Source organism: Emydura macquarii, unplaced genomic scaffold, assembly GCF_026122565.2.
Source record: "Emydura macquarii macquarii isolate MOO-44397 ecotype Brisbane River unplaced genomic scaffold, CSIRO-AGI_Emac_v2 contig_1253, whole genome shotgun sequence".
In the NCBI taxonomy this organism is placed as follows: Eukaryota; Metazoa; Chordata; order Testudines; family Chelidae; genus Emydura; species Emydura macquarii.
In genome coordinates, this window is record NW_027131390.1 from 52,944,634 (window position 1) to 52,960,753 (window position 16,120).

At 44.1% G+C, this 16,120-nt stretch overlaps 2 protein-coding genes across 2 annotated transcripts in view; one reads left to right on the top strand and one right to left on the bottom strand.

Moving 5' to 3' along the window:
• Positions 1 to 6,333, bottom strand: part of PCNT (pericentrin) — a 202,712-nt gene extending 196,379 nt beyond the window's left edge. The window contains exon 1 of the mRNA XM_067548788.1: positions 6,103 to 6,333. Within this exon, the coding sequence (XP_067404889.1) occupies positions 6,103 to 6,150 (48 nt within the window). The 5' untranslated portion in view covers positions 6,151 to 6,333. The remainder of the gene's footprint in view (positions 1 to 6,102) is intronic.
• A 49-nt stretch (positions 6,334 to 6,382) lies between these two features.
• CUNH21orf58 (chromosome unknown C21orf58 homolog) overlaps positions 6,383 to 16,120 on the top strand; it is a 40,991-nt gene continuing 31,253 nt past the window's right edge. Inside the window, exon 1 of the mRNA XM_067548787.1 lies at positions 6,383 to 6,505. Within this exon, the coding sequence (XP_067404888.1) occupies positions 6,383 to 6,505 (123 nt within the window). The remainder of the gene's footprint in view (positions 6,506 to 16,120) is intronic.

The following is a 16,120-nucleotide window of genomic DNA, read 5'->3' on the forward strand; positions in this document are numbered from 1 at the left end:
AGAGTTCAGTTGACAACTCCACCGGTCAGCAATGTGAAAAATCTACACCCCTAACCAATGTAGCTATGTGACCTAACTCCCAATATAGATGCAACTTTTGTCAATGTAGCTACAGTTGCTAGGGGAGGTGTTGTTTCCACACTAATGGAAAACCCCTTCCATCTACACTACATGGTTATGACAGCACACCTTTAGCTATGCCAGTATCATCTCTGTAGTGCACACATACCCAAGAAAATGTTGCACCAGTTTTACATCCATTTCAAGGTTACTTTTGTATCCATGGGGGATAGAAAAAAAATTTTTTTTCTAAGAAAAATGCAATTTGCAGAATTCTAGAGCAAGTAGTGAATTCCACAGCAAATTCTGTGGCCAACTGGCCATGGAACCACTGAATACACAAAAACAAATAGAGTTCTGTGGCACTTTAAAGACTAACAAATTTAATTTTTGTAGGCATAAGCTTTCGTGAGACTCAGCTCACTTCGTCAGATGCAGAGGTAGAATGATACAGTATAGGAAACATAGATATACAAGTGCATAAAGAACAATGGGGGAAGGTGGATGAAAGCCAGGTACTTGAGGTCTAATGACAGTCATTGAGTAAGAGGTGAAAATGGGTGAGCAAAGCAATTTACCTCTTGTAATGAGAGAGCCATTCCAAATCTCTGTTTAAACCCAGTTTGAATGTGTCAAGTTTGCACATCATTTCTAACTCAGCAGTTTCTCTTTGAAGTCTGTTTTTGGAGTTTTTTTTGGAGAAGTACTGCGACTTTCAGGTCAGTGACAGTGTGCCCTGGGAGATTAAAGTGTTCTCCCACTGGTTTATGGATGTTATTATTTTTTATGTCTGATTAGTCTTCAAAGTGCCACAGAACTCTCGTTGTTTTTGCTGTATATAGACTAACACGGCTACCCCTCTGGAGCTGAATACACAGGATCTCTGTTATAGAGCAGACTTTCCCTTTCACTTGTTTAAGCTTCCTGTTTGACACTTCTTTTAAGAGTTTGTGATGCTGCTGAATCTTTCTATCAATCTAAATATGCTATTTTTATGGAAGTATTAACTATGTATGTTTTCAAAATTAAAGTATTCTGCTGTGATAGCAATACATCTTAAGTAACTTTGGCATTATTCCTGGAATCCAGGGATTTGGACTTTAGTGATGACTAAAATTACTTGCAGTTCTGGTATATTGGTGTATTTTAATGACAATATGATTTTTATTCTTGAGTCTAGGAGCCCAAATTGCTTTGTTTGCTACATTTCCTGCAAGGCCTGGGGAAATCCTTGAGTATTAATGAAGAAGACATTTTTAGAGAAGTTTAAAACCAGGTTACAGCTGATCGCTGTTCCCTTAGCCACAAGAACAGGATGGTGAAGTTATAAGAAATAGTATTAAGTGAATATATACATGATGTAATAAAAATGTAATCAAATAGATGCCTTTTTCTATTAAAGACCTAAGAAAACTTGAGTTGATGTCATCCTCCTGACAGAATGATGAGAGGACATTTCATCCTTACCCAGCTCCCCAACACCAGTAGAGCCACTGGGATCTGCAGGAAGCCACAACCTTGCACCCATCTACTGGCCTCTGGCAGCTCACTCCTCTTCCCCGGTAGCCTGGATTGATACTACCAAGGACTTTCCTCTTCCTAAAGTGGGATGTGGGTGAAACAGAAGTGGGGAGTATGCAGAGAAGCTAATATAACCTGGCACTGTATGAACTTTTCACAAGTATCTTCTGTGGTATGTAGGAATAACACTGCATTCACCCCTGTCTACTGCAACTCCACTTTGCAGAAAGCCCTTCTGTGAAATTGGGGACATGATATGGAGTCTAGTGAGGTTATTAGCTAGGGCAGCATACTTCCTTTCCCAGCAGCTGAGTTTTTAGCTTGAGCTCCACCTGCCCCAAACTGATGGAGAGAAAAAAACCTATCTTTTTCCAATACTATAATCTATATGCTGATTTTGGGAATGGTGAGGTTGCAAGGCTCACCAGCCTGATGTGCACATGAGTGCTTGTCCTCTCTGCACAGTTAACTCAAGTCCCATGCACACATAAAAACCCTGAACCCAAGTATGGTGGTGTTTTTAATTTGAGTTGACTGGGTAGACAATCAGAGGGTAGACACTAATGATCAAGATAGCACAACACATCAGCTGCTAATACAACCATTCTGTGCAGTTCAAGTATTATTTTGCAGTGTGGTTGCTCTCATGTGAGCTAGGGTAACTTGAGAGGAGTGAACTCAAGTGTAGATAACTCAAGTTAACTATGCAGTGAAGACGAGACTGAGAAGTTCTGCATGCCTCCCTCCCCTCACTCTTCTGGACAGACAGCCTTCCAGACTTACATCTGAAATATAAGCAGCTTTGTTTGAATTGGGCAAAGGAGCCTGCTCTGCACTCTGAATATTTATATGCTGTGAAGACTATGAAAATAATTACCTTCAGGAAAGATTGTTTAAATAACCTACAAATATAAACTTAGTTAAACTGACCTGCATAAAATAGATTTAGAGGTTGAGCAGAGTTTACCTATCCAAAATGAAAGTTGACTAGACTTTTACAAATTCTGTGACTTTTTGCTTAAGGACACTGATTGGTGTCTTCAACGATGAAAGTACTATGCTGAATTTCTTTGCAAGTTACACTGCCCTAATAATTCAGCTATGAATGAATCCCATATTACTTATTCAGACTGCTCAACAACAGATGGATCAAGTATACTCGGACAATTCCTTCTTTGGTTCTGATTTCACTTCAGTTTAATAATGAAGGTATCTTGGAAATTTTCTTGAGAATTTTTAGGATCTATGGTTGAGATGGCTAGATACAAGTGAGCTGTCTAAGATAACAAAATAAGCATAAAGACCTGAGATAAAGTAGGATATTTGAAAAGTACTGTATTGCAATTCCTTATTGCTGGGATTTTAAATCACTTTCTCTGATACAGGAATGGCTTCATGTAAGGTAGATTTTTTTCCTCACCTCATTCCATAGAGAATTGGAAATTCCTAACAGACAACCAAAAAAGATAATGGAATATTTCTGGTGTTTTTACTCTACTCCCTGCAAATGTAAACTTTGCCAGTGTTGCCACTTCTCACAGTTTTATTGCAAGTCTCCACTAGTTGGCATTTTCCTTGACATGACACCTCCTGGAGTCATGGAATAATCTCAGCACTCTTTCTTTAAAGTTTCTACCTCACATGGATGCAGAAAGAAGTTTGAAAATATGAACCCTAAAAGACACAAACACCAGAAGGCAAATAAATAACTCAGAAATTTCTTTTTTTTTAAATCTCAATTTTTAAACTAATGTCATGACTTTGGGGAAGGCTGATTCAAGATTTTTGAATGCTTGGGGTTGGCAGTACTGCTCTTCCTCTAACCATGGTTTGAATCATGCAAGTTTTTCCACCTTGGCAGACTCCAATGTGGGACCCCATTGATATTAGTAAGATTCTAGGTGAGTGCAGTAGTCTTCTCACGCAGAATTTTCAAGATTAAGGCCCATTCCTGATCCACAGAAGTGGGTCAGAAACCCAGTGCAACTTTTTTTTAAGATTCAGAACAGGCAACGTCAGGATATTAAGCTTCCTCAGAATGAAAGTGCTAAGACAGGGGAAGAGTGACAAATAAATATTAAATGCAATAAAATATTTCACCTGAGTAATTAAACGTATAACAGTAGCTCTGATTTTACGTACCAACCTTTGAATTTTTGTGTAGTGTAAAGTAACCAATAAGTCTACAAAAGCTAAACATTTAAAATTGAACTAAAGAACTCTCAGATGCAACTCAAGCACAGCATGCAGCCTTAAATATAATATAAGCCCCTACTGCTTTGGAGATGGCAAAGCGACAGCTGTCCAACAGGTGGGAACTGTTTGCTTTCTTAGAGACTAGAATACCACATTTTCCTTACTATAGCCAAATACTGTACTAGTAGGGGATTTAATACAAGGAAAGTTTTAACAAAATCATGCACACATCATATCTAATTCACTTGGCTACATTATGCAAAGCAAAGTAACATATGAGAATGTTAGATGAAATCATAGGTCAGATCTACCTGTACGTAGTGGTAAAAAGATAAAACTGAAATTTAAGTGATTTGTTTCCTATGAATTATGTAGTGCTTCTAAACAATCTACTTGTGTTTCCCACATTGCATTTGATGGAATTGTTCAGGTGTGTGGAACTAATGAGGACTAACATTTTTAATCTCTGATGTGAAAAATCATTAAATATGAATTCCCTTTGTCAAAATGCCTGATTCTGAAAGACCAGATTCAAGTTACGCAGCAGGTGGGTGGCCAACCTACAATTAGATTCCTAGTTTACTGTCCTATGCACTGGACCACACTGGCTTCCATTACCATTTCAACATAATATTTCCCTACTTGGAGACCAAAAAAAAGTCATCATAAACAGAAGAAATCTTGGCCATAAATGATACAGTGACTGGTCACATCAACATTCATGAAAATGATCAGGTTTTATCAATGTAAAGTATATACGATTTTCTTCCAAATAGTAATATTTATTTGCTAGGTACCAACAAGATGCTCAACACTGTACAAGAAAAAGACAACAGTAATTTCACTGAGAACCTTACATTCTCAGGCCCTGATGCTGTACATTTCTACACATATGGGAGGTCTAATTGAACATAACAGTACTAACCTTGTGCACATGGCTAAATACATGCACAAAATGTTTTCCATATCATGTCCTAAAAGTGGAATAAAAAATATGTTTTCCACTACCTATAATTATCATTCCAACTGCTCAAGTATCAAGGTACTTCCAAATAAATAAAGTTTGAGGAATCAAAAAGAACCATGTTTACATTGACCATGACATGCCACTAGAGTTTATCGGTTATTTAAGCAGCAGAAAATGTAACTCATATTTTGGGGTCATACCGCTATTCTGAACTCTCATCTCTTTGACCCATGAGATCCCTCCAAAGCCACCAAATTAAGACTTCCACTTCTCTGGTTACACAGCTTCTGAAACAACTATTTTCTTATACTGAAACCATTTAGAATGTGCATTTAAGATTTAAATGTTAAAACAAAGCAGTAGATTTTAAGTGAGTCAAATGAAAATGTAGATGCTGTCAGGTAACAACAATTCCACACCTTCAGGGTAACTTTTATTGTTTCTAATATCCCTGCATCAGGCATGACATTCAGTAAGACATTCAGCAAGCATTTCATATACTTCTAGCTGGAATTCAGGAGGAGAATCCTCACTGATATAAAATTAATCATTTTGACCTAGTCACACTTAAATCAGTACATCAGATGTGCACACATGCAACATTCATTGCTTTATACACTGGTGAAGCTCTCTAAACATCCACAGCATACCCTCTTCGGTTTTCACCCACTTAGTCTCGGTTTGTTATTTATAGGCAAGTGAAAGGCAACCAGAGTACAGGGCCAATCCATAAATAAATAACACATTTTCATTTACATAGATTTTGGTGTTTTAGAACCTCAAGCTTAGTGTTGTCTGACTTAGCCCCCACAAGGGTTATTTCTGCACAGAGAGAGCTCCCTGCAATTTGGATCTTGGCTACAAGTTTCTCAGACATTTGATACCAGCTGTGATACTCTCACCTCACACTGTTAATGATGATCCAGCCGTTTGCTGGACAGTTAAACTTCAGATCAGGGGTGTTACCATATCATGGAACCGACATTAAACGGCACACAGCCCCATCCAGTGTTCAGCCTGCCACAGCTTTGTCAGCACCTACCCCACACACCACAGCTGGAGGGGAGGGAGTCACTGCTGTTTCGTTGGGGTCGGGGGGCAGAAGTTCTGCCGCCCTCTTACACTGCCTTAACCCACACTCCTCCCCGCAGAGCTGGGGATGGAACCCAGAAATCCCGCTGCCCACCTACGCTGCCTTAACCCACACTTCCCCTCCCCCCGTGCTAGGAAATGAACCCAGGAGTCCAACTTCCCGCCCACCCCTCCCTAACCCACATCCTCCTCCCCAAGAGTCCGAGCCCCCTCCCAGCACGAGCCCAGCCCCTCCAAGGAGCGGGGAAAAGGAGTTCCATTATCACCATGGCTCTACCGGCCTCCAGCTTCCTCCTCCTCTCCTCTTCATCCATGGTTGGAGGCTGGGGCCGGGAGCAGGGTAGGGGGCTCCGAGCCCGGATAGCCTCCCCCCGGGAGAAGGGGGCGGGGATCTCTCTTGAGATGATATGAGCAGGCTGCGCGCCGTTCACGGCCTCACATTCAAACTGCCACACACGGGGCGAGTGAGTGACAACCCTGAACAAACATGGTTGAACGTGCACTTCCGGTTCCGGTTGGCGAAGAACCCTGAACAAACATGGCTGGATGTGCACTTCCGGTTACGGTTGGCGCTGGGGTGGAACAGGACCACACAGGCAGCAACCAGCGAGCAAGCGGAATGGCGAAACTAAACAAGTCCAACACCCCGCCACCCGCGGCCGCAGCTCGGTGAGTGGCTGGCTTTTACAACGAACCCGATCCCTGGAGGATCGCGTTCCTTTTCTATGGCGGGCGGGGCCAAGGCTGGTTTTATCTGCTTCGTGATTGGTCAGCGGGGATGAGGGAGGGCAGTTATGACGGTAACGTCTCTATCCTTCCCGCCTCCCCCGACCAATGGTCCTAGATGTCGTTATTTTAGCTCCGCCCAGCCGTTAACGGAGAAGAAGCTGCTGGCATTCTCTTCCCCGCCGGCACCTCCCGCCCGCGCCAACGGAAGCGCCAATGAGGAAACACCTCCCACCGCGGGCCTGACTGGTCAGTTCAAAAGGATAGGGCTAGGGCCTGCCCCCATGGCGTAGGTAGCCAATCACGAGTGGGAGGCCTCAGCCCCGGGAAAACCGAGAGAGCCACTCAGGAATTGGGATAGTGCCTAGGGGGCGGGGTTAGGGGAGCGGTGCTGTCGACTAGTGCTTCTGGGTAGGTTGGGCAGGGGCACTGTCTGGGCGGTGGACTGCGCATGCGTCTTGTCTCGGAGACCGCTGTCGAGCTTTTTCGCGTCCCTCCCAGCCCTGCCACCCCGCTCCCACAGCGAGGGGGCTCCTACCTCTATGGACTCCCCCTTTCAGGGCCCGCCCTACAGCGAGGAGGCTCCTAGTTCAATGGACACACACCCCCTTCTGGCCAGGAAGGGACCTCAGGACTGGAGGTCATCTAGTCCAACCCCCTGCTGAAAGCAGGACCAAGCCTGCTGCCTTCCCACATAGGGTGACTGCCTTCATTGGATGGAAATAAGGGGAAAACCACCTAAAAAGAAAGTGATATTGTAGGGAAACACCCTGTCCCTTAGCATGTTACGTATTCTTCTCTAAGGTGGGCAGTGCTGCTGCCCCCAGTATATAATGCAGGTGCTCACCCTACACAGGGAGGAGGTTCCTAGTGCTGTGCCTCTCCCCACACGTCCTGTCATCCCCTTCATGGCCTGTATCTCACAGCGATAGAGCTTCTAGTGCTATGGACCCTCATCCCCTCCCCCGCTCCCTCAAGGCCCAAGTTCCACCTGCCCTGCTCTAGCAGCCCTCCATTCCTATTGGGACCAGCTCATCCCCCACAAGCAACCACCATCAGTCTTGCCTAGGCGGTGAGGGTGCATTGTTGAGGCATGTGTTGGCCACCACCACTGTAGTGGTGTAAACATATCGGGGGTGGGTTTTTTGGGGTTTTTTTTGTTTGTTTGTTTTTTTTGAGGGGGGAAGCTTGGTATTCAAAAAATAGAACTTTTATTAATACAGATATTTTTACAGCAAAAGGTTTAAGACTATGTACATATATGCACAACATTATATCTGTAAGTATATACTCCAAGGATCGCTAGAAGAAGAAGAGATTAATGTACAGCTGAATCCTCATGGTATCTACTTGTAACAAAAAGTTCTTTTAGGATGATCATAATTCCAGGTTGTGGGTGCTTGCTACAGCTAGTTTTGCATAGTCTGGGGGCTGTTTATACAATAGGCATACAGTAGATATACAAAACTTAATTTTAATACAAAGCAGTTAATTTTAAAATGCAGCTGTTCTGTCCCTTCCCCAGCACATGGTGGGGGTGTCACGATGGTCTTCCTTTTCATATTCACTGTTTTAGGCATCTTGTAACTAGCAACTGAGAACTGTTCTTTAACAAAGCTTTAGAAACACAAGTGTTCTTGGAGAGCTTGGCTGGGAGGCAGCATGCTCTGTCTAGACAGAGCAGTCTCTCGTCTGGTGAGACAGGACTTGGAGGGAGGAGAGTCATCTCCATGCCATTATAAGAGTTGCAAAGCATTGAAAATTTTATTACAATCTAAGGCAAAGAAGATCTTGCTCCCCCCGTTCATTATAAATTCAGGCGCTCCCTGTACCTCTCAAAACAGACCAATTATACAGGCTTAGTATTGATATATTGATATTTTTTTAATCTTATAAGTAAAAGTATCAGAGGTTTTTTTAATTTCAGATCAGGAGCCGCCAGCCTGAAAAGATTGTGAAATACTGCTCTAGTATATAGAGCACAGATCTGGTATCTGTAAGACCTCTTTTCTTTTCCCAGCTTTGCCACTGCCCAGCTATGCGACCTTGGACAAGTCACTTTTCTCTCTGCCTCTCTTTCACCTCCCACATGTTGTTCAGAACAATATGTTATTCTGCTTTATTATGTACTGTGTTTTCTGCATGAAACTAAGGGCTGATCTCCAAGGGCACAGAAATGTGGAGGAACATTCATTAATTTAATAAATATTAAAAGAGGTTTAATTAATTCTGTGTACAAAGACTGAGCTATTGGTATGGATAGCACTCTGATTCTGATTTGGCAAAGCACTTAGGTACAGAAGTAATCTAACTGAAGTCAATGGGAGCCTTTATGTGATGGTAGACAATCCTGCGTATTTTGGCAGGTAGAACAGCAGATGCAGGGATGAGAATAAAGAGGTCCTGTCACTCTCTTCCTTCTTGTGTTTAGTGTCACCAAATACCCTGGGGTGGGGGTATGAGAGTTAGCCCAATAATTCAGTATTCTGTGCTCTCTTTCCTATATACGATTTAGACCTAGGTCTCAAATATATATAGCCAAATTCCGCTCTGTTGCACCTGTGTGATCTCCCTCATGTGAGGGATTATTGGGGTGGATCTGAAAGAATTTTAGACCTTTGTTTCCACTGGCTAGAGTTTATTTAAACAGTGACCTATGAATGAATACCAAGAGAAAACATTGCAGCTCCTGTTGTTTACCACTTAAACACTTGGTATGAGGTGCGTATTTATTTTTCTCGTCTCTTTTGTTACTGTTGACATATGAACTATTCAACATGACATGTTAATGTTTTTAAGATAAAGGGAATCCAAGCAACCACCTAAACAATTACCCCATATGACAAACCACTGGAAAGAAATCCTTAGCTGTAATTAATGCATTTGCTGCAAAGAAAACACAAATATAGTGATAATTTAAACAAACAGGTCTCATTGGGGGGGTTTGGGGTGGTTAATGTAAAACAACATTCTCCGCCAGTGCCAAAGAAGTTAATCAGGGTACTTTTGTAACTTTCCTGTGACAGGATGCAGAGATTCACAGCTAAGTCAGCTTACAGTGGAGATAGTTTAGTGGACAAAGTGCTAAATGGGACTCAGGAGAATGTGAGAACAGTATTTTGATACACAGTCCCAGTGTGCTACAAATGCCCCCGATGACATTGCAATTTGCAAGTAACTATAGGTTTCCATGGTAGAATACTTACACAACTGTACAGCCCCGTTCATCTACATCCAAACTATGATATGGCATTGTTAGTTGTGGTGCGTGGGACAAGAGGTTTACCTCAACTCCAGGTAACCTAGTGCAACCCTTTTTGCTCTCAGCATGGACAGGAAAACCACCTTTGGCTTCAGAATGTAGCACTCTGGTACAGCTTCTAGCATGAGATATGTTACGTCAGGATGTGCAGATACAGTTCTATTAAAAATGCTGCATCTGACGAAGTGGGTTATTGCCCACAAAAGCTTATGCCCAAATACATTTGTTAGTCTTTAAGGTGCCACAGAATTCTCATTGTTTCATTAAAAATAATGGTGCTGTTTAGACACAAATGTGCTTGATCCTCCACTTATCCTCCTTGGTTTTACGTTTGTCTAATTTAAAACAAAAACTAGTACTGTACAACATTAATAAAGTGTTTGTTAAATTGATAACTAAGTGACTAAGAGCTCAAAAATTAGTTATCAGTGGGGAATCATTATCAAATATGGGTGTTTGTAATGTGGTTCTGGAAAAATCAGTTCTAGACACAATGTCATTCAATATTTTTAATCAAAGATCTGCAAGTAAATATAAAAATCACTGCTGATAAAATTAGTAGATAAAGATTGTCTGAGTGGTAAATAATAAGAACTATCCAAGCAATTGAGATCATTTGATAACCTGGGCTCATTCACACAAAATGTATTAATAAAGCCAAATACAAAGTCATACATCTAGGAAGAAAATATGTTAGCAAGGCCAACACTATAATACCGATACTTATTCTGGTGTCCACATTTTAAAAAGGATGTTGAAAAATTAGAGATTGCACAGAAAATAGCCACAAAAATTATTTGAAGGCTGGAAATACTGCCTTACACTAAGGGACTTTTAGCACTTAATCTGTTTAGTTTATCAAAAAGAAGATGAGTTGATGACGGTGTATAAGTATCTTCATAGGGTGAGAACATAGCTACTGAAGGGCTTTTGAAACTAGCAGAGAAAGGTATAGTGGCTGGAAGCGAAAGCCAGATAAAAATCTGCACCTTATTTCTAATTTGAATTTAACAGCGAAAGCGATTAACCGCTGGGACAAAGCTGCCAAGGAAAATGGTGGATTCTTTCTCTTCAAGACTTCAAATCAGAACTGGGTGCCTTTCTGGAAATTATGTTTAAGTCACTGTAGGACGGGCTCCTGCCTGGTCCAGTCCTGGCGGCCCTTCCGCGGGCCCAGGCTCAGCGGAAGACCACTGCGCCTTCCTACTTAACAGGGGAATGTTAGTTTTTCAGTCTTTCGCCCCGGCCCTCAGGCAGGGCGGGCGAGCAAGGAGTCTTTCGCCCCGGCCCTCAGGCAGGGCGGGCGAGCAAGGAGTCTTTCGCCCCGGCCCTCAGGCAGGGCGGGCGAGCAAGGAGTCTTTCGCCCCGGCCCTCAGGCAGGGCGGGCGAGCAAGGAGTCTTTCGCCCCGGCCCTCAGGCAGGGCGGGCGAGCAAGGAGTCTTTCGCCCCGGCCCTCAGGCAGGGCGGGCGAGCAAGGAGTCTTTCGCCCCGGCCCTCAGGCAGGGCGGGCGAGCAAGGAGCAGTGGCTCGAGTTTAGCGGGCGGCAGAGGCTATTTCCCTTTTGGGGATTGGCAAGGATCAGGGGGGAGGGGAGGGGGACGCAGGCCCACCCAACTCCACTGCGTCCCAGCCCAGGGCCCTAGCAGTGGCACGGGTGTTGCCACTCAGTCGGTGGGGCTCCTGCCGCAACACGCCGACGGGGCGTTACCCCTATTACAGCCATGCCTCTGGCTGTCCCTGGGCTCCTTCCTCCCCGGGTTCCCCGTTACCTATGTCCGTCTGTTCCTCTGGGTCGTCAGGGTACACCGCACAGGGTAGGCCGGTCAGTCCTTCTGCGTCGACGGGGGGTAGGTTGGGAAGCTCCTCAGCGAGGGGCAGCTCCTCCAGATCGTTGGGTTGGGGGTACGGTTCAGCCTCCGGCAACTCCTCCAGGTCGGATCCCGCCTCCTGGGGTTGGGCATCTGGCAGCTCCTCCAGGTCCGGACCAGCTTCTGGGCGGAACTCCCAGCTCTCTGGTTCAGGTGGCTCGTCCCAGCCGCTGCGGGCCTGAGGCTGGGCCCAGCGCCTTGGGCCTGGAGACCTCGGCCAGTCCAGAGGGCCCGGAGGCCCAACCCAGGCCTTAGAGGCAGGTCGCCGGGGCCGCAAGGCTGGGAGGGAGTTACCTGCGGCAGTAGTCTGGCGTGGTTCAGCCCCTTGCCGCAGCCGGTGAGGCAGCGCGTCTGTCTCCGCCGGCAGCCTTCTCCCTTCTGAGCTGTAGGGCCCGCTTTTTATAGCTGCCGCCCTCTCTAAGACTCCACCCCCCTGCTGCCGGGTTGGCCGTCCGGCAGGACCTATTGGGGCCCAGCTGCCTGGTTGCCAGGCAGACTGGGCTGCCGGCGAGTCTAGCGTCTGATTGGGTGCCTGTGGCCCTTCCGCGGGGCCAGGCTCAGAGGAAGGCCACTGCGCCTTCCTACAGTCACATTATTGGGCTTCATATGGGGGAAGTGGTTGAACTTCTATGGCCTGTATTATACAGGAGGTCAGATTAGTTGATGTAAGGGTCCCTTCTAGCCTTAAGAACTATGAATTAATAGTTATTCCTGATTTACACTGCTGTAAAATGAGACTCAAGCCCACTGAATCATACAGAGAAAATTGAGATAACCATTTCATGCAATGGATGTCCTTGCAATGGTTACATCATCGCAGAGAACGTCCTGCTTTGTTGATGGTAGGATGGGCCTCTGAACGCCCCCACTTAACCTTGATGTGGCCTGCTGATGACTCTCTGGGAACCCCTGAACAACCACCTGTACACTGCCTGTAGATCCAGGGACAGATCCTGGAAACTGCAGGAGTGACACTTGAACACACCCTCACGTGGACCCTTGGGGAGACCAGAGTGGGCCTCTGGGGACATGGATGGGCCCCGAACACCCCCTAGAGACAGTGGGCCAGACCCCGAATAATCTCTGGGGTCCCTATTATGGGTCCCTGAACACTCCTTCGGGACCCATGGATTGTGCCCCTGAATGCATCTGTAGGCCCTGGAAGGGGACCTCCAACACCTCCTGGGGCAGCAGACTTGGTATACACAGCATGCATAATCATTGCAACCTCACTTAGACCCTGATCCTACAACCACTTACACACATGCTTAACTTTACTCACATGAGCAGGTTCAGCCCCCTGAGGCTGCTCTAACTTATGCCAACAACTACAGGGAGGACCAGAATTAGGGAGGTGCAAAGGTGGCTTAACACCACTCTAAGGGTTCACCACCACTACCCTTCCGCTTTAGCCTCTCTTTCGGTCACTAATGACTCTGAGATCCTCTTGTTCAGCAATCCAATGCAATTTATTTACAGAGTGCAGTCCCACCCCCTTCTTAACACATGTAGTTTGGCTAGCTGCCTTAGGCACTAGGCTAGCAGAGCCTCTGCTTCTCTTCTACTCCCTAGCATCTTCTTTCTCCCATTTCCTTCCTCTGGGCCTGTTTATAGCTCCTGGTTAATCAGGCACACAGCTGTTTCCCTTGCCCTAATCAGGTGCAGGTGTTCCCAGCCAACTCCAATCTACCTCTCTCAACTGGGGTTGGCATGACAGAGGGCTGACTAAGGGATTACTGCCCAGCACTCTGTTACAACCACCTTCTCGCCCTCTTCTCCGGGGCTCCAACCCCACAGTGCAGCATCTGACTTGTCTCTTTTAATTTACTAGGTTGTATTCTTAACTTGCCTAAGCAGGCCTAATTTAGTGGACTTCAAAGGAGCTGCACTTGTTTCTTCCAGCAGTGAATTTGGCCCACTTTCCTCCAACCTCCCTCTGACTGTATAGCTCGTTGACATGCAGTCAATATGGTTGGCAAGCACAGTATCCTTTTTTTTTCCCCATTCTTTTAATATTTAAATACACTACTTCTGACACCAAAATGATTAAATGCCTCCCTGTGGAATCTTGCTTTTCCATTTGTGTTTTTTAACATACCAAGGTTTCCTCCTCACAAACATTAGTAAGAGACAGGGGCATATAGCAATTAAGGTGATACTATTGAGTCAGTTTGTGGCTTTGCCACCAGCCCCAAGTAAAGGGCAATTTTAGTTGTGTTGCCCTAGCCAGGAGCAGAGCGTCTCATTCTGTTCCCTGATGCATCTCTCACTCCCTGACTGTAATATCTTTTGCCTATAACTGGTGCATGTTGCTTTCCCTCAATGCTAGTCAGGAAATATGACCGCCCCCTCCCACCCCCCCGGAGGCTGTTGCTCCACCTATTTGTGAGAGAGGTAGCTAGCACAGGGGAGTAAGTGAGGCCTTCTAGTCCCTTACCCTATGTACCCATCCAGGGGAATAAGTTACAGTTTCATTCCTTATTTATTAAAAACAGTAAGACATTTTCCATTGGAGAGTGGTGGATGAAAAAAAAAAATCTACATAAAAGAAAGAAGATCCTATAAAACCTTTGAGCCAGGTTCTGCTACATTTTCAGTGAACCACTCCTGGAATAAAAGGTCCTACTAACATGAGTAAGGGTGACAGGGTGGGTGAGGTCATATCTTTCAGTGGACCAACTTCTTCAAGGGCAGACAGCAGGAAAAGCTGTGTAAGCTTCTATCTCTCACTACCAGAAGTAGATCCAATAAAATATCTGACCTCACCCACCCTGTCTCTTATATCCTGGGACCAATGCAGCTACAACACCATTGCGTACATGTAAGATGGCAAGCTGGCCCTCTGACACTGGGCTCATGTTATGAAAGCCCAAATAGTTTTGTCTAGTTTGGCTTTTGTCTCCACTTGATGTGCTGGTAGTTCAGTATACTGTACATAAGTCAAGTAAGCCTGGAAATAAAGTTGTTTAGATTGTAGACAGGCACTACAAACTTAGCAACCAGGCGACATGGCCTGAACTCAGAGTTACTCATAAGAGCATGCTAGCAACGCACAGGGCTGGGCTTAGTGACGCTTTGAGGTAAAGACTAGCAACAATTAAGAAAGGAGTGACAATTTCAAGCTGAGCAACACTGCAGTGACCATGAGATTGCACAAGAGATTGCAATAAGAAAGAAATAGCAAAGAAAACTGTACTTGGAATATCTGTGTTGCTTTTAGTCATTCATTTGAGCTAGGAATTTTTTTTTAATATTGTCTCTTATTGTCACCCACTCATATTGAGGAGACTTTTTATGGAATGCTTCTTTGAAGATCCCAAAGGAAAAAAGGAACTGAAATTAAAAACTGTCTTCCATAGTTTAGCTGTATAATCCACATTACTTGCTACTGCTCTGGAAGTTTGCCTCAATGACAGACTTGTCTGTGGTAGATCACATGACCCGACTGAAACTCAAACTACTGGAGAAGGTAAGATGATAACTAGGTAGCATTCATATTTTTCTATCTTTGTAAAACTTCAAAAAATTATAATTATAGTTATATTAACTAAAAAAAAATCATACAAACCACAGAACTTGGTGAAGATGGGGCACTTTGACTACACAGACATCTGTTGGGAAAATACAGCAGGGTACAGATTATCCAACAAGTTCTTGGAATGCTTGGAGCAACCTTTTTTTTTTTTTTTTTTTGGTAATAAGTGGAGAAAGCAACTAGAGGAAAGGTTTGTTCTAGATTTGATTCTGACAAATACTAGTTGAAAATTTGAAGGTGGAAGGCAGCTTGGGTGAAAGTGAGCGTGAAGTGACAGAGTTCATGATTCTAAAGAATAGTGGGAGGGAAAACAGTAGAATAAAGACAATGGATTCCAAGATGCAAGCTTTAGCAAAGTCAGAGAATTGGTAGGTTTAAATCTCATGGGAAATAAGTCTGAGCAGGGGGGAAAAAAAAAAAAAAAGAGTTCAGGAGAGTTGGCACCTTTCTAAAGAGACAGTATTAAGGGCACAAAAAGCAAACTATCTCAACATGTAAGAAAGATAGGAAGTATGATTTAAAACCATCCCAGCTTAACCAGCAGATCTTCAGTGACTTGAAACTCAAAAAAGACAAAACTCATACAAAAAGTGGAAACTAGGTCAAATTAATAAGGATGAATATGAAAAAACACAAGCATATAGAGACAAAATTAAAAAGGCCAAGGCTCAACACCAAATTAAACTAGCTAGGGATATAAAGGGAAACAAAAAAAAAATATAAATACATTGGAAGTAAGAGAAAGACAAGCACAGTGTAGGGCCATTACTCAATGAGGAGGGAAAGACAATAACAAAAAACAGCAATGGCAAAAGCATTAAATGCCTTTTTTGTTTCAATTTTCACACACACACCAAAAAAAAGCAGTGACTGGACAAGTAAAGAATATCACT